This window comes from Arctopsyche grandis, chromosome 9, assembly GCF_051622035.1.
Source record: "Arctopsyche grandis isolate Sample6627 chromosome 9, ASM5162203v2, whole genome shotgun sequence".
Classification (NCBI taxonomy): domain Eukaryota; kingdom Metazoa; phylum Arthropoda; class Insecta; order Trichoptera; family Hydropsychidae; genus Arctopsyche; species Arctopsyche grandis.
Window position 1 is genome coordinate 33012590 of NC_135363.1, and position 23041 is coordinate 33035630.

The 23041-nt window shown below is 32.5% G+C and overlaps 3 protein-coding genes across 3 annotated transcripts in view; 1 reads left to right on the plus strand and 2 right to left on the minus strand.

The window, feature by feature from the left end:
* The window catches only part of LOC143916579 (uncharacterized), a 590438-nt gene that overhangs the window by 429081 nt on the left and 138316 nt on the right, over positions 1-23041 (minus strand). The window lies entirely within an intron of this gene.
* Positions 1090-2641, plus strand: Prosalpha3 (proteasome alpha3 subunit). Its single transcript, XM_077437775.1, has 6 exons — positions 1090-1344; positions 1414-1456; positions 1537-1866; positions 1954-2084; positions 2213-2333; positions 2412-2641. Exons 1-6 carry the CDS (start codon positions 1342-1344, stop codon positions 2552-2554), a joined length of 771 nt encoding a protein of 256 aa, XP_077293901.1. The 5' UTR covers positions 1090-1341; the 3' UTR covers positions 2555-2641.
* On the minus strand, positions 13265-20705 carry LOC143917410 (uncharacterized). The gene is made up of 2 exons (XM_077438915.1): positions 20642-20705; positions 13265-14136 (listed from the first exon to the last, which is right to left on the minus strand). Exon 2 carries the CDS (start codon positions 13804-13806, stop codon positions 13402-13404), a length of 405 nt encoding a protein of 134 aa, XP_077295041.1. The 5' UTR covers positions 13807-14136; positions 20642-20705; the 3' UTR covers positions 13265-13401.

Here is a 23041-nt window from a genome sequence, read left to right on the forward strand (position 1 = left end):
AAATCGTCTTTTTCAAACGCACTTCATTTTTTGGTCGACTACAAGTGGTGAACCCCCCTTTATAAAATCCCTATTTTCATGTTTTTGGATTAAATTATCTCTTAAACAATTCAAGGGATTGGATTGATTTTTTTTACATGCAATAAGTACTTATAATAAATTCCATACACTTTTATATATTTTTAATTCAACCGGAAGTGGTACTTTTACTCTAGAATTTTGAGCTTAAGTTTTTTTTTTAAACTGAAATTCTATATCTACATAATTATATCCTGGTCCACGGAGGACATCGATGATTTTTTAGAGACCGTCTCAGAAACGAATTATTATTGTTAATAAATTATTCAAATACATTCATTCTTTCTTATGAGACTTGCTCGGAATTATGGAACCCGATAGGTAAGGATAACCTTAATAAATTAATTATAATGAAAACCTTGTTGATTTTTTTCAAGAATATAAAATAATCAAGCCAAACTGTATTTACATTTATATTATAAATATTTAGTAATATAATAATTGGCGGTACTTAGGCTAAAAGTTTCTCAAATAGTTACGCCGAAGTCTTCACCCGAGAACAGTTCTAGCTTAAAATCCACTTGTTAACGCAATCGAGAATATTATAGCAACGACGGCTTTTCTTCTATTGTCCATTTTGAAGGCTCAAATAAGCAAAACATAAGTATCCTCTACAAACTCAAATTGCATACTGATGTCGATAATATTGAAAGTTCAAAACCTCCTTTAATATGATTTTCTTGAGATGATGTTGTGATACTAGAATCACGATACGTATTGATTGTGTAATAGGCCAGTATCGTGATATTCGGCAGTGTATCCGAGCTGTTTTAAAATCCGCAATATTAAAATCACGATTTGTATTGATAGTTTAATACCCCCCCCCTAATGCCCCAACGGGGTTGGAAACATTTTTTAGAAATCTAAATAATTGACGCGCCCTCTCAGTTGTGAATAAATTCATTTGAAATTTATAAAATTTGTTACAAATTTATAAAAAGTATATTCTTCATTCAGTGTCACCGATTTAATTATATTTTTCGTTAAAAGTGTCGGATTTGTGCAATGTCCGGTGTCGAGTGTCGAGTGTCGAGTGTCGAAACGATTACAAACAAAAGTAGTAGCGGGGGGCGAAAAGGCAGAGCGCGAGAATCGCGAGGCAACCGAATTCGCTTGTCACTGGAGCCGGTGTCCTGACTCCGAGTCCGACTCTCTGCGTTTCTTCGTCTTGTTTCGTTTTCATATTACTTTTGGTCGTTGGTGTTTCGCTGGTGTTCTTTCGTCCGTTCTGTACGCGTCTCCGTCTCCGTCTCCGTCGCAATCATGGTGAGTGACCGACGACCGATGACTTGGACAAACGCAACGTCACGTCTAAATCGTTCATTTTGTTTACAGGCTCGACGCTACGACACCAGGACCACGATATTCTCGCCGGAAGGTGCGTGTTCCTATTGTGGTATTCGTATTCGTATTCGTATTCGTGTATTCGAGTTTTGATTGATGTGATTGCAATTGTAGGGCGACTGTACCAGGTGGAATATGCCATGGAGGCGATCAGCCACGCGGGCACCTGCCTCGGCATCCTGGCCTCGGACGGGATTCTGCTCGCCGCCGAGCGCAGAAACACCAACAAGCTGCTGGACGAGGTGTTCTCCTCCGAGAAGATCTACAAACTGAACAAAGACATGATGTGCAGCGTCGCCGGCATCACCTCGGACGCCAACGTCTTGACCAACGAGCTGCGTTCGATCGCGCAACGCTATGAAATTCAGTACAAGGAGTCCATTCCGTGCGAGCAACTCGTCTCCATGCTGTGCGACTTGAAGCAGGCTTACACGCAGTACGGAGGTATACTCACCCCCCACACCCCACACCCCACACCCCACTATATACTCCCCCACTAGCACATGCTGACGCCAATCGCATTCTTTACAGGCAAACGTCCTTTTGGAGTGTCCATTTTGTACATGGGATGGGATAAACACTACGGCTTTCAATTGTATCAGTCCGATCCCAGTGGAAACTACGGTGGTTGGAAGGCGACCTGCATCGGAAACAATAGTGCCGTTAGTATCTTTTTTCTACAATTGACTTCAAAATAATATCAATTCTTGTGATGACTTTTCATTTTCATTAAACAAACGATAATCCCAAACGTGGTTTTGGAAAATTCAACTCAAAATTAATTTTACAGGCGGCGGTGTCGATTTTAAAACAAGAGTATAAAGAAAATATAGATTTAAGCCAAGCGAAAGCACTCGCTATCAAGGTGTTAATCAAAACTTTGGATATGACCAAACTTACGTCAGAAAAAGGTACGAATCGAAATCGTGTTGTGGTACTGAAATAACATTTTTTTCCAATTGTATTTTTTATGTTTTTTTTCATTGCAGTCGAAATGGCAACTTTAACTAGAAGTGGTAATTTTACTAGAACAAATATTTTGTTAAACACTGAAGTGACGAGTTTGATTGAGGCTTTTGAAAAAAGTGAGGCGGAAGCTGAAGCTGAAAAAAAACAACAACAAAAACACTAATTTTTATTCATGTTTTTCACTTACATACGTCATACATTTTAAGTTTAAATAAAAATTTGTATTCTGTTTGGTTGTTTTTATTATATATGGTGTATTTCCTTTTCATGTGTCTATATATATATATATATATATATATATATATATATATATATATATATATATATATATACATATGTATGTATGTACCTACCATCATGACCGCCGAGAAAAATCCTGGATCTTGGGTTCCATACCATTAAAAATAGTACTTGGAGGTTTAAAAATGGTTCCGGACTAAAAAAAAGCATCTTATCTATATATTTTTAATATGTAAAAAATCAATCAGAAGTTAAAAAATACCTGGAGAATCTTCATAGTGTCATGGCCACTCCCCACCTTAATATAATATATACATAGAGAGGGCTACCTGCAGTGTATCATTATCGCTAATTATAGCAGTGTTCATTTAACACTAGTTGGTGATGTGTCAATCACCATACACTCACCATACACCACTCCCTCTTCCACTTTAATGGCGAAATAAAGGAAAGTAAAATCAAGAAAGGAATTATCATTTTTAATAATCACCAAACACACATTTTTACAATACCTATACGTTGCTTGTTATTTTTTTAAATATTTGAACTGAAAAGTATGATAATAATTCTTTCATGTATGTACATAGTTAGTCAAATTCATTATTTTTTGATTGATTGATTATATTATTAGAAATTATTTAGATTTATTTTGGGCATCTATTTTTGTCAATTTTAGCATTTTCATTTTGCATTGTAGCGTTTTAGGGCATTAAAAATGTTCAATTTAGCATCTATTTTTATGAAGAGTTTCATTTTAAATAATAAAAAATTTCTATGAATTCTAATAAAATTCATATATGTACATATATACAATTTAAAGACAACACAACCATTAAAAAAAAATAGAAAAATCCAAAAATGTTTTGAAATTAAAATTACAATGAAAAAAGCATGAATATAAAAATACAAAGACAAAAAATATGAATATAAAAATATAATACCAATTAAAATTGATTAAAACTTAACATGGAGCATATTTCTACAGATTCTTTTTTGAGATTCGTGCGACGATCGGTAACGATTATATTGTATTTACTAAAATACCTTTCAACATCCACACTATCGACAGGACACCAAATAGATTTTAGAGCGGCACAACCAAACTCTTCATATTTAATTTTTGTTGCCATCAATAATAGCAATATATCCAGCGTGGATTCACTTTTTATATTCTCTATTAATTGTATAAAAAGTGCTAATATCCTTCCAAACATTGAGCCTCTGTTAAATACATTAAACAATGGCAGGTTTCTAAAAAACAAAACTGTTTCTTTAACATTATTATTAGATTTTGAACCTGCCACAGATGGATTGTATAGTTTACTCAATGTTCGGAGGAATAGATTTGTCTCATTTAGTCTTTTTTGAGCAGCCTTTTGGATACACAGCTCCAACTATCTTCTTTTGTTCAGTTCAGTAGTAGACAAAAGCAGTTGCTTGGTTTCGACAGGAAAATCACCGTCTATGGTAAACTGCAAGCTCTGTTTTATCCCCTCAATTTCTTCACATAATAAATGGGCAAAGGGATAGGAAGACCCTTCTAAATTGTCTATTAATTTTATAAATTTTATGCAAATTTCACTTTTGTTTGTTATTTTAGCATCTATTCGCATAATTTACGAATTTAGCATCTATTCCGAATTTTAGCATCAATTAAGCATTAATAGCAAAGTGCCCAAAATACGTGTCTCTAATTATTATATATTAGATCATCGGTTCCCAACCTTTTTTGAGTCGCGTACCACTTGTCAGTATATTACTCTCAATTGTACCACCTTATAAAAATGATTGTACATATTTCATGAAATTTTTTATTGTAAGTGTAATTATATAGTACTAGTTGTTTTATTATATGTACATACATGTAGTATTTGCATGGTAAGGAATTTGAATTTGAAGACAGGGTAGACGCAATGGATCTCTTTGTTCGAAATTTTGTGGAAAAAATGTTATTTACGGAGTTACAATTATAATGCTCAAAGTTTAATATAGTTATCTACTATTTACAAAGTACACAAAATTACAAAGTACATAATATATTTTCATTTCTCAATTAAATCTCCTTACAAAATAAATTCAATGAGATCCTTATGCTTGTTTCGAGGAATATAGTTTTTTAAAATTCGATTCAAATGATTCAAGATATAGTCGTAAGTTTGGAGCTGCACAATCTATTTCTATGTATATTAGTAAACGGCAACAGAAATTTAAGCGCTTTGTCAGCAAGCTGTTCATATTTTTCACTTCTGTATATCTAGCCAAAATTCAAATACCATATTTTTTTGTTAATTCTAAAATGCTATTATTTGAAAGTTCTCAAAAGTCAATTTCTCCTTTTCCTTGATTAATAATGACGCAGCTGTCCGAAAATGTTCATTATGCAAAGGGTTTGAAATCCAATTGTATGATTCTTCAGGTTTGGGGAAGTACTGCGTAAAAGTTGATTTCAGCCCTACTTAATGTTTATTTATTTTTTCACGTATATCACAAGATAAACGAATCTTGTTTTCAGATAAGAAATCATGTCAGGTCTCAAATACTTTAGGTTGATCATTTTTGATACACAGCTTCCAAAAATCTATTTTAGAGTATTATACTCTAAATTTTATTCGCAACTTTAAAGATCGTTATCGAGCTGTTCTGAAGTGTCAAATTCAAGTTCTTTATTTATTAGAGCGCTAACGCGGTAAATTTAAAAATGCACAACAAAATTCTGTTTCGTTTGCCAGATTTTCAATCATCGACTTAACATAATGACGTCGACTATGATTAATTAAGATAATGTTTATTAATTATATAAAAAATAGTTCTATTTTTATGATTTTAAATCATTCATTCCTGCATGTCCACCATTACTGATTTTTTTTCGCGTACCACCAACCATCAACCGCGTACCACAGGTTGGGAACCGCTGTATTAGATAATAAATCATTTTCAATTTCTTTAAAGTATCTAAATCGCCGATGAAGTTCTTCAATTTGCGAATTATATTTATGGATTAAATCTTTTCACTGAAATTTAATTATTCAATTATATTGAGTGAAATTTAAATACCATTTAAATGTAAAATATTTATATGTACATATTTCAATACATCATATAATATGTATAAACAATTATAACATCAGTTTATAAAAGTAATACAAATAATAATATGTCGTTTAATCACCTGAATATGAGGAAAACATAGTAAAATAGGAATTAAACAATAGTAAAAGCATAAGATAAAAAGGACACTAATAAAATGAAGGATATATTATAAATATTCTGAATGGATCTAATAAACTGACCATAAGTCACATCCAAACATACACTTTTAGACAGCCAATGAACTTCGGTGCTAAACTGTAAATTATTATAATCCTCATCATTTTCCAAACAAAGTTGAGCAAATAATCTCATATAAAGCACTCCTTTCGATTTTATTTAACTGCTCTAATGACATAATCTAGTGAGCTATGCAAAGATAATATGGTACATTCGGTATAGCCAGTGGTGTAGTACTAAATTTTGAGGTGCCGCGGCACCTCAAAATTTACCGGTACATTAAAATTACGGTAAAATTGACCGGTACTCAAAATTTACCGGTAAATTTAAATAACGGTACCGGCATGCCGGTACGCTCGATTTTGCACAATTTTTTCTCGTCACGACATAAGGTCCATAGCTATAAGATCCAACGACAAGGGCACCACGAAAGAAGATCCACCCGCCCACCTGCTAAGTGATCCAGACAGTAAAAAGCCCAGATAATAAAACGTCCAACCGAAAAACATCCACCCTTTTAAAGGTCTAGCCACAAAAAGTCCGAAAACATAATATAAAGCATAGATAAAGTAATAATGTTTAATAAAACGCTTCATATTTACATAAATCGGATATCGAGTCAATTTGACTCGATACTCGATTGAATACTCGACGGGTTTAAATTTTTTTAAATTAATTTCCGAATATAATAAAAATGTTAGTTTAAATCATTGCAGCACCTGACATCGAGTCAGGACCGCAAACATTTATTTTTAAGCAGCGTTTCTAAACCGGGCAGCAATTTTTTTTTCAAATAGTTTTTTTTTAGCAATCCAAACTTTAACGTTTGCAGAGCTTCTGAACTAAGGTTCGCAAATCGTCATTATGAAACTTTGCATTTGATAATAAAACATTAAGGTTCAAATTATTTTCCCAATACAACAAACAATAATATTCGATAGCATACTCGGCGAATGAATTGAATTAGGAGTCAGGTGTGGTCAACCGGGTTTTAGTTTTTTAAATTATTTTCCGAAAATACATAATAATAATGTTAGATTAAATCATTGCAGCACCTGACATCGAGTCAGGTGCTGCCAATCTATTCAGCGCAACGACAATTCAGCGCAAAATCAATTTTTTCAATAATTTTTTTTAAAATTTTAAAACAATAAATTTTAAATTTTGTAAGGGAGGCATTTCGTAAAATCAAGTTCTCGAACAAATAAGGTCATACATACTAGGAGTTCTTCCCAACATTTGTTAACTTCTTCGGGCGGAACAAACGCCAATGCGGCTATCATTTATCCTATTATCTATGTTTTCGTTATAGAACTGGGATAAACCCAGTTCTTTCATTTTTTTCATAATGTTTTGCTGTAGATGAAAAAAACAGCCCGTTATTTGAGCATTTGTCCATTGAGTACAACAGTTATCGCTAAATATCGATGGTTAACGACACAGATGTTTATATTGGCTCTTGTTAAAAGCACAAGGCCATAAATTACAAGAATTTATATTTTCGCAAAGATACATTTTTGGAAACAAAAATGGGGATTTGCTTCTATGTACAGCGGTCACTTCTAATCTAATCTTCGTATCCTTAGATTTAGTATCCCAGGTAGAAAACCTTTTTCTTACATCTTGTTTACTCTATTTTATGTTCTGTCATCAACTTAATAAAGCATATTTAAAACCAACAAATCTTGATTTGATAATTTTTTCAAATCCCATCTCAATCCCAATTCCAATGTTGATTTTATTTTTCACATACCGATAACGTTGAATACAAGTTATGTAATCCTAGTCATGAAAATTATTATTTGAAAAAGTAGTTATTTGAAAAATAATAATTTGGCTTAGATGAATGAATAACACATTGGTTATGTATGTACAATGTAATATTCCATCGACTATTAATTAACGCACCGTTAAAAAATGTAATTGCAATGATTGGTATTTTTTGTTTTTGTTTCGAGCGACCCGGACCCGGCCTTCAAAACCCGCCGGGTCCGGGTATTTAAAATTTCGAGTATTAGGACAGTGATACATTAAATTATTGGAATTTCATTCGTTTTAAGCCATGAATTTCGTATGATCCCGACATTTGCTACACTATAATATTATATTTAGAATATGATCGTTTAAATTATTAGAATAAGATCGATTAAATCAATGGTCGATAAATACGTCAATACATACATACATATGTATACGCGTACATTTTAGATATGAATAGCAGAACCCATGAAGACGGGCTTGCGAACCTTGGTCTAGAATCCGTTCATACGTAAGATTTTACTTTTAAGAAATATTTTTTGCGGAACTCAGTTGAGAAACTCTGAATACGTAGGATTTGAAAACATGATTTTTGGGGAAAAAATCGAAAACCAAAGAATCTCCCATTTTTTACTTACCTCTTATTAACTTCAAATGGTTTTCGTGTTAGTGGTCATTTTTTATATCTCATATATCTTATCCGATCGTTTTCATACTTTGCCATATTGCTCATTTTTATCAAATGCAAAGTTTCATAATGACGATTTGCGAACCTTAGTTCAGAAGCCCTGCATACGTAAAAGTTTGGATTGCTAAAAAAAAAAAAATTGCTGCCTGGTTTAGAAACCTTGCTTAAAAATAAATGTTTGCGGTCTTAGTTGAGAAACCCTGCTTGCGTAATATTTCAAGGCACAAAGAGTATCAAATAAATTTATTCCCATTTATAAAATTATCATGTAGATATGGCCGACAATTTCAATACAGTAATTTCGAAAACGCATTCAAAATTTATTGAAAAAATTGATTTTGCGCTGAATAGATTGACAGCACCTGACTCGATGTCAGGTGCTGCAATGATTTAATCCAACATTATTATTATGTATATTCGGAAAATAATTTAAAAAATTAAAACCCGGTTGACCACACCTGACTCCTAATTCGATTCATTCGCCGAGTATGCTATCGAATATTATTGTTTGTTGTATTGGGAAAATAATTTGAACCTTAATGTTTTATTATCAAATGCAAAGTTTCATAATGACGATTTGCGAACCATAGTTCAAAATCTCTGCAAACATAAAAGTTTGGATTGCTAAAAAAAACTATTTGAAAAAAAAAAATTGCTGCCCGGTTTAGAAACCCTGCTTAAAAATAAATGTTTGCGGTGATTTAATCTAACATTATTATTATATTCGGAAATTAATTTTAAAAAATTTAAACCCGTCGAGTATTCAATCGAGTATCTAGTCAAATTGACTCGATATCCGATTTATGTAAATATGGAGCGTTTTATTAAACATTATTACTTTATCTATGCTTTATATTATGTTTTCGGACTTTTTGTGGCTGGACCTTTAAAAGGATGGATGTTTTTCGGTTAGACGTTTTATTATCTGGGCTTTTTACTGTCTGGATCACTTAGCAGGTGGGCATTCCAACGGTTGGATCTTCTTTCGTGGTGCCCTTGTCGTTGGATGTTATAGCTTTGGACCTTATGTCGTGGAACCATTTTTTCTACAATTTTTACCAGGGACTCGAACCGGAACCGAACCAAAAATCGAAAACCGGAAAAACCGTTATTAGAATACCTGATGCACTCAGGGAGGGCATTGTACATGAGCACAACCCTGTGAAAAACACCACCAGCTGTCTTCTTTTTCCTTACTATACCTACAACTAAATTGTTCTTATTTCTTATGAAAAGCAATCAGACAAATATCCAGTAAAACTAAAATTGATCTGGATCACTATGTGTTTACACATATAATACATAGGTAAATAAATCGGTAAATGTTTGAATCAAACCAGTCATTACTAGAGCCCAGAATAGACATGGGAAATAAAAACAAAAATCAAAATAAAATTAAATATGAAGATAATGGACATTTCAAAGATATTTTTAAGTACTTTGTACCTACTTAAAATATATAATGCTTTCGAAACAAAAATATTTTTTAGATTTTTGTTTTTATTTTTTATTTATCTTTGAAATGTTCATTATCTTCATATTTAATTTCATTTTGATTTTTGTTTTTATTTTCCACGTCTATTTTTATTTTTATTCGGGTGCTTAAAATGTACTGATACTTAATTTTACGCTATACATATTCGTATTCAATAAATATATTATTAAATTCAAATCCTTCTAATTATTTCATTACAAAATTATTTAAAAACACATTGAAAAAAGTTTGTGACCACTATATCGTTGTATACAATGACGCACATGATGCAGCGTACAGTAATGCAGCGCACACAACACAAATTTGTGCTCTACTAATACGAAGTTTTTGGTCACAATTTTACCGGTTTAAAATTCACCACACATCCAATTAACCCTTTTAAACGAAATCAAAAAATAGTGTGGCCAGAACACTATCCTAATAAACATGTTTCAATAGAAAATACTCAATATAATATAGTATTAACAGTGGGAAAAAATCACAAGTGAAAATACGTAATTTTGACTTTTGATTTGAACTGGACGACTACTTAGAGAGATTTGAAAGCTGAAAAGTACTACAAATGAAAGATAAAATACCCGACTATAGATTCCAATATTCATTTTAAACAGGAAATTGACAGATTTTGAGGCAACACCAAGATATAGAAAAATCGCGCGATTTAAAAAACACATCTCTGAATCTCGAGCCAATCAACATTTTTTATTACCAAATTCGTGTTCAGTGGGCATAGATCTATAAGAAAAGTTATATCCCGTCTCTGAAACATTTTAAAAGTCGTCATTTGTCGAACAGTGTTATTGGAACAAGAGTCGTCTCTAAACCCAAGACAGAACAATGATAAACCCGCAGTGATGGTGGTGCCACCGCAGCAACAGCAACCAAACGACACTCGGCAGTTTGGGCAATCGGGGCCAAAATTAAACACCAGTGTTACAGACCAACGTTACAGACCATACGACATGGAAAACGACTGCCGTCTGTGGGCACATAAACGACCCCCAAAAAACGAATTACGCTATCAACACTGCGATGGTACACCAGTGGACGTAAGGTATGCCACAAACTTGATCAAATCTAATCGATGCGAACGATACACTTACATAAGTTGTGTTTAAAGGGGTTAGAGTTTACCCAAATGATGATGGGTCGTGACCATTGAAGTAGAATGGTCACGACCATTAGAAGTACATTATACTTCAATGACTACTACAGTAAGATAGTTGGCGTTGAAATATGGTATAAAGTGGTCTTATACCATATTTCATATAAATATAAATCTATTTTTCTTTCAAACAAAAAATTATATATTATACAATTATATAAACAAACATCTATTTACAAACTTATACAAACAATCAAGAAAAAAAGGAAAATATTTTAAATTGGTACTTTTCGAGCTTTTGATCCCGCAAATTTATCTATTATGTTATCACAATCTAATAATTGCACCACATCACTTTCAATAAACATCATCGATAAATTATTTTCATTTAACGAATTTCTTAAACTATTTATAATTCGTTTTAAAACTGAAAACGAACTTTCGCCACTTGCATTGCTTAAGAGGGCTGTACACCTGAAACCTTAATTTTGTTACCGTTCCTTTCTTCGATATATATATTGAGTGTATGTATATATTGAGTGAATGCGACAATATATATCAATATATATATTGAGTGAATGCGACAGTTGCGCTTCGACCAGATAAAACGTATTTTAAATTGACAAAATCGAGGTTTCGTATTCTACTATTTTCTCCTCCAAAACTGGACCAATTTTTACTAAAAAAATTTCATCGGTATGAGAAAGATACTTTCTGTGCATCTATCGGCGTATTTTTTTTAAAATCGACCGTTAAATAAGCACGCTGGACTCGTTTCGTGGGTGTAAAAAAGAGGCGATTTTATAGATGTTTGGCGGCTCCTAGCTCATATAAAAAATAATTAATCAAAAAAATAAAACGATAGATGCACCCCAATGGTGGATATCCATAGCATATTAAAAAATAATTTCTCTAGTGCCATAATTGAGGAAGGGAGAAGTATAGTACGTTTTTATGGTCATGGCGCTGCTGTCCAGCCCTCTTAAAGGAAGCGTTAGAAACATTCTTAAAATTGTTTCAATATTTGGAAACGTTGAATCAATTAATACTTTGTTTTTAAACCTCCAATTAATAATTTATAATTATCGATAGGATTCGTAATATTTTCGCTTTTGATATGTCCCAATATCATTGTTATATTTTGAAATTATTCTTTCAACACGTTCGTTATTATTCTTAAACATATTTGACTTATTTCAAAATTAAAAAATAATTGAAAATCTTTAAGTAAACTATCAAAATTTGAGCTCCTTCTTGATACTTGAAATGAATGCATCGCAGATAATGTTATGAATATTTATTGGGTTTGCTGCAAATGATTGCAAACCACTAGACTGCATGCTCTTTCGATTGCATTTTAACTGTTTGAATTTCAGCATGTACGAAATACGAGATATTCATGGGGTTGCGCAGATGACATTTCGATGTACATTGATGATTGGGAATTATTAAAATTGAGTTGGATCTTTCTGGCAAGTTTAAAATGGCAAAAGCCGAGACAAAAGTATGAAATGAGCATGTGGGCGCTTGGTTTGCAATCGTTTGCAGCGCAGGGATATTTATTATAAAGTTTTCTTTTTGACTAAAATTAACTTGAACGCATATCTCTCCAAATTGAAATTTTCATTCTTTACGTCTAGTGTCTTTATATTTATGATTTTCAGTAAGAATGTTAGAATCTTTTTCAATTTCACTGAATTCATTTCTCGTATTTTGAATAAATTCTGAAAGCGATTTTATCAATCTTGTTCCTAACATTAGCATTGATGCGCTGTAACAATTTATCCCACAAACTAGTTAGTAATGCAGTCTCATATTAATCGAAATAAACTGTCATTTTTTTTGCCTCCAGTTTTCCCATAGGTTTTTCAAATACGAACCTACTGATTTTAATAAGAGCTTCTTTAATATTTTGATTTTAAAACAAAAACAGCCTCTGCTCTAGACGCCCATCGCATACTATTTATTTTTTTTAAATATTGGCTATTTAAAATATTACTTAAAAAAATATTCCATCGTCAAGTCGATGATGAAAAAAAAACACAAATTTGATCAAAAACAGAACAAAACAAACAAAGATAAAAAACAGATCGCCAATATCTCCGTTCTGTTTTTTTTTCTAAGTTTGTATCTATGTATACGCCCATTAATCGATAAACATTTTTGGAAAGTTAACATCGATTTGAAATGAGATGGTGAAGAATCATGTTCTTTTAAACTACGTGTTATGTTTTTCCAATCGTTAAATACTGTTAACAATTTAGTTTTAGCTTGTGAAAATAGTTTACATACATAACAATAAATGGATTTGCTTTTTTCTGAAAATATCAACCTGTGTCGGAGTCCTTTATTACTATTTGCTTTTACACAATTAAAATTTGATTCATAGATAATTCTATACTATGTTCGGTTTCTGTATGTATGCTCTACTTTTATTTTTTTTACGTATGGCACGGTTTATTTATTAAGAAAAATAATATTTTTTTCAGATATATGCTCTGGCCACAATTCTAAATCCATAGGATAATCATTGGGAGCCATTACAGAATCATTTTTACCTTTACTTTCTTCCTCATTTTCTTTTTCAGAAAACTGTTCTTCAGCACTGTCTGGGGTCTGTTCATCAGACGTTGTAGGATGCTGCTCATTAATTTTTCCAAATGGGTCTTCATGTTTTTCTACAGGGCTGCGTTTTGATCCTTTCCAGTGGTTGGTCTTCGTTCCTTTCAGAGAGCTGCTCATCAGTTCTTCTAGAGCGCTGTTTTTCGGCCCTTTCAAGAGGTTCGTCTTCGTTTCATTCAGGGAGCTGCTCTTCAGTTCTTTCAGAAGACTGTTCTTCAAGTAGTTCCGATATTCTGCCATTTTTAATGTAATTAATTAGCGAATTCTTTTGTAGCAGTGAAATTTATCTAGAAAGGCCAAACAATCGACGACGACGAGAGCAATTCTCGCAAAGTTTTGTACTTTACATAAAAAAAATAGTCGTACTCCAATATTTTATGAAAAAATGCATAGGAATTTCCGAATTATAATTTTTCTCAGAATGATTTGGAGCCCCCTTAAATTTAGAGGCCAAAGATATGCGCCAATTTTGCTGTTCGATAGTCCGCCACCGTATACACCCTATCTATAGCAGTGGTTCTCAGGCGAAATTTTGCCGCACAGGTGATAATAGTGGTCCCATGGAAATGTCTGGTGAAAATTTAATCAAATAAATTTAAGTTACAAAAAAAAAAAATGGATCAATTTATTCATAAAATAAAAGAAATTTTAACAATTTGGTATCTATTTATTTAATAATAATGCAAATGGAAATTGCTCAATACTCCTTTCTTCCAATGCAAGCCGCATTGCTGCTTCTAAGTTTGAGTGTGTCGGCGCATTCAAGTGCATTACACTGAATGATTTTTCGCAATATACGGTAGTGGGAAAAATAGACAATATTAATAAATCAATTGTTGCCAAATCTTTATATTGGTTTGTTTCATTGTCAACGTATATTTCCGACCAAAATTTTTGAACCGAAATATTATTAAAATGGTTAGTAAGTACTTGATCATGACTAATTTCTAATAATGGATATTTTACGTTAGCCCACTTAATTAATCTCAATACTGAAAATGGCTTCAATCTATTTTGTAGTCCTATGAAATTTTCATTTGTCATCATAATAAAAGGGGAAGATAGAAAAGAAACAGTTTTAAAAAAATTCAATTCTTCGAACCTTTTATTAAGTTCCAGATTCAGAGATTTAAGACACTTTATTATTTTAAGTTTTAATTTTAATTTTGAAGTTGTGTCTTTCATCTTATCTATGAAATCACTAACAGAAGATGAAATTGAAAAATTGTCAATTTCAACTTCTGTCACAAGGCTTTTCGCTATATTTTTTAGTTTGTCAATGATGAGCATGGTTTCTATTATTGTTAAGATACTTTTTTGTAGTTGTTTATTAATCGAACTACATAATGTGCGGCAAAAAATCCTTTAGGAATAAAATCGACCCTTTTATATAATTACTTTGAAGCTTTTCACTTAAATCTTTATGATTTACGGCCAAAGCAGAAATTTAACATAATAATTTAATTCACAAAGACGTTGAACGCTGTTATCAAAACTTAGCCATCTAATATGATTGTAATTGAGCAATATATTGTGTTTTTCACCGTTGATTTCACATATGTATATGTATTCTGTATACCAGTGGCGGACGGTGGGTGTTAATACCGGGTGTGCTGTGTATGCCGTAGGGCATAGGGTATAAAATTAGCAATTAAAAAAAAATACTCGTTTTGCATTACAAAAATGTTTAATTTATTAGTTATTTATACATAAGTTCAATGCGACGTTTCTGAGACATAAACTTTTCAATCACGTCTGCATAGAATGTGTCTTTCTGTTTTAATTCCACCAATAACTTTTTTTCTATTGAAATTAAGCTAAGGCCACATAATCTATCTTGACCTTGCGTACCTCTATAGCAAGTTTTTATTCTTTTCAGCGCCGAAAAAGAACGTTCTGCTGAAGCTGTACTGCTTGGTATCGTTAATATTAATTCTCCCAGCTTAAACACCTCTTTAAAACCAGATTTGAGGTTATTTTTTGTCATGAATTGTATTAATTCATGAACAGGTTTCTCTGAAAATTCAGAGCTGGAATATAGCACAATGAGTTCGTTTTTCAATCGAATATAATCAAACAGTGATCCATAAAAATCTTTTAATTTATTAATTAAAACATTTGGAAAATTTTCTTTATATTCGTCATATTTATCATTACAAAGAAGGTGGAAATATTCTAATTTGGAAAGTGAAGAATATCTACATTGGACTTGTGCGATTATGCTATCAACTATTTTGAAATATAATTGACGAAATGAAGTTTTATCTTCTACTTCTGAATAATTTTTTAATCTTTGTGGCCTACGATCATGATCATCATTTTTTTCATTTAAATAATTATTCCATAACATTTCAAAATTATTATCCCTTTCGTATTTCAGTTGCTGCAAAACATCATTAATTTTTTTACAACAATATAAAACGTCCGAAGATTTAGATTGAAGAATGTTATACAAAACATCAGTTATTCCAAACAGTTTTGAAAAAATTTGAAGAAGTTTAATTGTTTGAAAATCCTCTAAAAAGCCTAAAAACCCTCGTGCTTTTATAACAGTATCTGTGTCCCATAATTCACAATTTTCTATAACATGTCGAAAAAAATCTGTAAATTGACTTCTGTATTGTTGTACTGTGCTACTTAAACGAGATGTAAAATTCCACCTTGTGGGTGCTACAGAGGGAAGTCTTTTTGTCACAAATTCCTGTAAAGCGAATACTCTTTTGGAAGATTTTGAAAAGTATGTAGACAATCCATTTAAAGTTTGAAAAAATGATTTACTTTCTTTAATATCAGAAAGACCTTGCTGCAATACTAAATTCAATACATGAGCATAACAGTGTGTAAAAAGAGCAAAAGGATAAGCATTGAGGACTTTGGATTGCAAACCATTTACGTGTCCACTCATTACACTTGCTCCATCATAAGTCTGTCCAACCAATTTGTCTTGAATTTTAAATTCTTCAACTATGTTCACCACGTGACGGAATAGACCATTAGATGTTTTATCAGCACTAACGTCTGTAAAACTAATAAACCGTTCATGTACATTGCCTTTACATACAAAACGTAAAACTGTTGAGAGCTGTGATTTTGTCATTATATCTGAAGTTTCATCGAGAATAATAGCAACAAAACTTGCTGACTCTACTTCATTTTTTATATGAACTTTAATAACATGAGCGATTGCTTCGATTATGTCATTTTGTATACTTGGAGAAGTACCACGAAAGGTAGTAGCAGTATTTAAATGAGTATCTAAAACAGAATCATATTCTCGAAGAGCATTTAGATATTCAATGTAATTGCCTTTGTTTACGGAATTACATGACTCGTCGTGACCTCGCAGGGACAGTTCTTGTTTTCCTAGATAGATTATTGCGTTAATAATTCGTTTTAAAACATCTCTATTTTTATTTACTTGTTAATTATGTCGACTTATTTCGGCTTTACGTTGACTGTCAATTAATACGTCGATTCGTTGTTTGCCAAACATTTGTATGGAAAGAAATGATTGAACGTGTGCCTGCGATCCTTCGTGTTTCTTCAGTGCTGCTGTCAAATGGTTGAGATCAGCAAATCCTTCTTTGTTCCACACATTAATATCTTTGGAGAACAATAAACATGGCCAGCAGAAAAGTTTGGATCGAATTTCACAGCCTGTAATCCATTCGAATTTTTTATAATTTGAAACGCAAAAATGTCTAGTGTAAACTTTTGTTTTTTCTTTATGCAAACTGGATAAATTTGGAAGAGACGGACACGGTTTCCCATATTTAATTATTTTTAATTTTATCTCAAAACTTCTATTTGAAAACGGAATAGTTAAAATGTCTTGAACACTGTTAGCCATTATTAGTTATTAGAGGTAATAATATGACCATAAAAATACGAATGTGCGAAAAAGTACGAGACCACGTGTCGCATCGCATTCGGTCAATTGCCGAGTGGTGCGGTGCGGTGCGCGGTGCTCTGAAGTCGTAGCACACCGTGCGTCTTAATATCGCGAACAAACCTATACAAGCGAATATCCGCCTGCACACTCCAACCAAACCCACCAATTTGCTGCACGGCATAGGTATTCTCTCGTCGCGGCGCACAAACTACATACACACATCACACAACACGCTGCAGACTGCACACCACACCATACACGACCAAGCGCACGCGGTAAATACACCATACACATCAATGCCTGTTTATACAACAACACATTATTTTGTATTAAAATACTACTTTATGTGGTCTTTGGTTTTCACGGGTGTGCGCCGCACACCTAGCACACACCCAATATACGCCACTGCTGTATACTGGTATTAATTGCATTTAATACTTTTCTCACAGTTAACTCCACATCTTCCATGCATTTAATAACAGATTTACTAACTAGCACTTCTTGATGCACAATGCAATGCATACTAAGTAATATATGTACATACACAATGCAATGCAATATGTTACACCGAATCCGTGAAATTGTCTATTACACGCATTCGGCAAGAGAATTGCCGAATGCGTGAAAAATGCAAGCACGTTGCCCAGTTCGCGGATTCGGCAAATTCTTTGCCGAATGCGTGTATCCGGCAAGAATTTGTCTGCTCAAAGCGTGTAGTCGGCAGATAGACAGCAGCGCTCTGGTGTTGTTTTTTAGAAACAGTGACAGCGTGGACAAGTGTAAAAGTGACAGCTGAATAAGGATGTTTAATTTAGTTTAATTTACGTATTATTATGTATAATATGACTACATACATATTTTTCGATCATCTCATATGACTTATACATAAATTAATGTTATTTTTAAATATTTTGAGCAATATTTTAACAGTCGGAATTTTATACCTTGTGAAGAAATCAGTATTATATTATAAATATTTAATTTCATTACACATTAAAAAATTTAACAATTCTTTCAACTTTTCCCACCGTCACAGATAGAATTTGCTCAAATTTAAATTTGGCGTATTTCACAGGAGTTGTTACAGTGTAAAGAATTAATGATAAAAAGTAAAGGTACTATCAATTATGATTGAAATGCATATAGCTTGTGGATATAAAGGGGAAAATAAAACCTAAAACAAAATTTCAGAACACTGCAATTGTACTGATTGTTATTGTGAAAATGATTGTTATTGTGAAAATGATTGTTATTGTTAAAATGATTATTGAACAGTGTGAGAGGTCCACGGAGGAAGAATGTCATGTGGCCTTTTACAGTATCAGACCTTAACTAAAGAGGGCAAAGACTTGGTGGATTTCCAAAGTTTATCTATTTCTAATTCATTAACCATATTTAGTTTTTTGAGGCCACTTCAAAAAGAGCGATAGAAGTGGCAAACGAGTTATTTAACATTAAAATTATCTTAACAGCCCTACAAATTTGACTACATACATTTAAAACATGTAGCTGATAATTTGTATTCATACACAGTCAGTCATTATATTCAAAAATTAATATAATAATATCTAATATTCATATCACATAAACTTTTTGGCCAAAATACAAAACAAATTGACATATTCAAAGATAACTTAAAAATGTAGGGAAAATGACAACATGCACATTGTATGAAACATAATATTTATATAACAAATTGGTTTGACCCAAAATGAAATAAATGATGTATTCAATAATTACTTAAAAATACAAGGGAATGATTTAATACATATTAAATAAATTAGCAATTTTTGCAACTTCTGCCACCGTGACAGGCAGAATTGCAGACAAATTGACTGCGGTAACATGCACATCTTCCGGACTGGCATCCTTTAAACATTGTTTCTAACGAATAACAGATTTAAACTACCCCATAAAAGATTTAAAATCGGCTATTACCCGCTTTACTATACTAATTTTTGAATATAATAATTAGTTATAAGTACATATGTATGGTATATAAATATAAAGTATTTTTAATAAATCATATTTTTACAAATTTTTTTTAAATTTAAATTACAATACTCTAATATGTATAATGTTGAGATAATCGGTATCAATAATTGCTGGGATAACTGGAATTATAAATTAAATACCCATGGTAGTACCCTCTCCAAATAATTAAAAAGTATTCTGTGATAAACCAATTTATGTCATATAAATATTAATTACTACGTGCATATTGACATTTTCGCTGTATTTTTATACAGTGTATGTATAAGTTATAAGTAAGTATGGTAATTCAAAAATATATTTAATAAATCATATTTTTTCCAAACCTATGTTTAAATTTCATTACAATACTCTAATATGTATAATATTAAGAGGATGGGATTACTTCAAAAAGAGCGACTTAAGTGGCAAAAGAGTTACATACTTAACATTATCTTTAACTTTGCAATTTAAATTTTACTGCAACTCTTTCCACCGTCACAGGTAGAGTTTGCTTTGTTCACTTCTTAATATCTTGATCTTCCATTGACCAGCATAAAATTAGGCCATATAGTTCATAATTCTCTTCCATTAAATTTCAATTATAATTGATAGTACATCATTTCTAGTGGCCATTACTTTTTATCATTAATTCTTTACACTTTAACTGTGAAATAAGTAGAAGCACGGAGAAGTCAATAAATCGTAGTCGTAAGACCATGGCAAAGGTTAAAAATGGAGTTAAAATAATATGTAGTAATTTAGATATGAAAAGAAACATGCGTTTGCAATAAAGAACGATGTGGGGTTGACAATTATCACTACTTTTAGATATATAAAAACATTGAGAATTGTAAAGTCGTGTGTTTCGAATAAACACATTGTTGCAATAATGTGCGTGGGGCTAAGACAATAATAACTTAAAATCTGGATAGAAACATACGTTGGCAATAAAGACCTTTGTGGGGCTGACAATTATCATTAGTAGAAAAATAGAATAATGTCGAGATTTGTAAAGACGTGTTTCAAATAGACGTATGCTAGCAATAATACATGTGGGGTGAGTATTCGGGAGAGCATCCACATTACAATTATAATAGTAATTGATCTATTGATAATTTTCTATTTTAGAATTCTTTTCACAGTACTATTTATAGTAGTATCTTAATTTAATGTTAATGTACATCATAATTGAGAAAAATTGTCAAAGACCTTGTAGGAATCCCGTCACACAAACGGAAATTAACTTGCTAACTAAACACTTGCACGGCGCACTACCCCCCACCCCCTGGACGCGAGACGGTACACTCGTCAACAACAACACCTGCTGTTCTCGGAAATCATCGCCAGACGCTACTTCCTGTCAACAAGCCACACGTGTACTTCCAAGAAGCAAGCCCAGTAAACACTACGTGCACTTCTCAGAAACAATCGCCAGATGGTACTTCCAAGAAGCAAACCCAGTAAACACCACGTGCACTTCTCAGAAACAGTCGCCAGATGGTACTTCCTGTAAGCAAACCACGGTAAACACCACGTCAACAGGCAGCAGCCACCACGACAGCAGTCGACATCCAGCATCTGACCAGCTACCACTACACTACCCTGCAATGGAAGAACGCTTGCAACTCAGCTGGATCCAGAACAACGACACATTGCAGATCCAGCAGCCATCACGACACCAAGTCAACAGCCAATAGCCGCTTCGAGAAACTTCCTAAAATATTCTTATACACTTGTACAATATTTAGGCAAACAATAAAACAACTTAAAATAAGCACAACAGTGTTTCGTTAGGCTGGGATACGGTCAACACTTCCTACCCCACCTACAACCTATTAAAAGTTACTTATTGATCGAGTGTATTGTACATATTAATTAAATGTTTTTATTTTAGGTTAAACCTATGAGTGAGAGGTGACTACGAGATTGTTAAAGTAAAAAGTGTTCTATGGCTCAGGCCACGTCGGACTGTTTTAGTCCGACGTGGCCTAACAAATGCACTTCCAGACTTCGGAGGAATGTAAGCAGTAAGATACAGAGTCTCACACCCGGTGATTTCTTAGTCGCTCATATTTTCATACATTTAGTCTGGTCGTTGTGGCCTGGAGCTAACATATTTGCTGGGATGTGTGTAATGAAATTAAATATTTATAATATGATACTTCACAAGGTATAAAATTCCGACTGTGATCAATCAAAAATATCGAAAAATATCAATCAAAATGTATAAAAATAGCATTAATTTATGTATAAGGCATATGAGATGATCGAAACATATGTATGTAGTCATATTATACATACTAATATGTAAATTAAACATCCTTATTCAACTGTCACTTTGACACCTGGTTATAATATAACACGCTGTCCAGTTCACGCATTCGGCAAAGAATTTGCCGAATCCGTGAACTGAACAACGTGCTTGCATTTTTCACGCATTCGGCAATTCTCTTGCCGAATGCGTGTAATAGACAATTTCACGGATTCGGTGTAACACATACATAATTTCATATTAAGTTTTAAATAAAATTTCAAATTATTTGAAATTAATACTATAAATTGAATTTTGTTTTAATTTAATTGAGGTGATTGAAAAAAAAAGAGAAACTTTTTAAATTAAACAATTTTGTAAATCAAATTTACTTTTAAATCCAATTTAACATAATTTTTTTTTCAAAATTAACTTTCCAATAAATCTTTTAATTGTAACTAATAAATTTCTATTTCGTTTTCACAATCTTCGTTAAATAAATTTAATACCCCCTTTCTTTCACTCTTCATAACCGCAGCTCCATCAGCAGTTACAGCACACAAGTTGTGGATTGACACGTTTAGTTTAATTAAATCCGCCTTAATTGCATTATAAATATTAATTGCGTTTGCACGGTTCGTCAATGAAGTCTGGCATAGCAAATTTTCAATAAATTCACATTTGTCGACATCGAAATATCTGGCAAAAACTAAAATTTGGTTGGTTTTTGTCACGTCATTACTTTCGTCCAAACATAAACTATAAAATGGGCTTTTATTGATGGATTTGCTTATTTTCAGTCCTATAAACTTTCCAATTTCGGTAATTCTGCGTTGGACTGTATCATTGCTAAGCGCCAAATTTCGAAATAATTTATTTTGGGGATCAACTCCCAACACTACGGATTTTATAAACTCACCTTCTGTGAAAGGCTTTCAATGTTTTCCAATTAAAAAACTTACTTTGAGAATTACTAAATATAATTCATCACTTTGTAAAAGAAACGCACTCATTACTTTTTATTGTGAATAAAGTTCAGTTTTAAATTTTTCTATTAGGTTTTGGCGTAAACTTTCAGCTGACCATTTTTTTGTACTTCATCTTCATGAGTTATATAATGCCGTTCCATAGCATAAGATTTGATTTGATTAAGTTCAATTTTACAAATCACGCACACGGCAACTATAGAATCTTTTACATTCTCATTGTGTACAATCAAATACATTTCTTCCCACTCTTTGTGAAACTTTCTCTTCTCATCCCGAAAAGTACGACTGCGTTTAGCTGGTGGAAGTGTTTTCAAAGCCTTAGCGCTACTGTTATCTTCGCAGGATTCAGCTACACATACATCCTTCTGA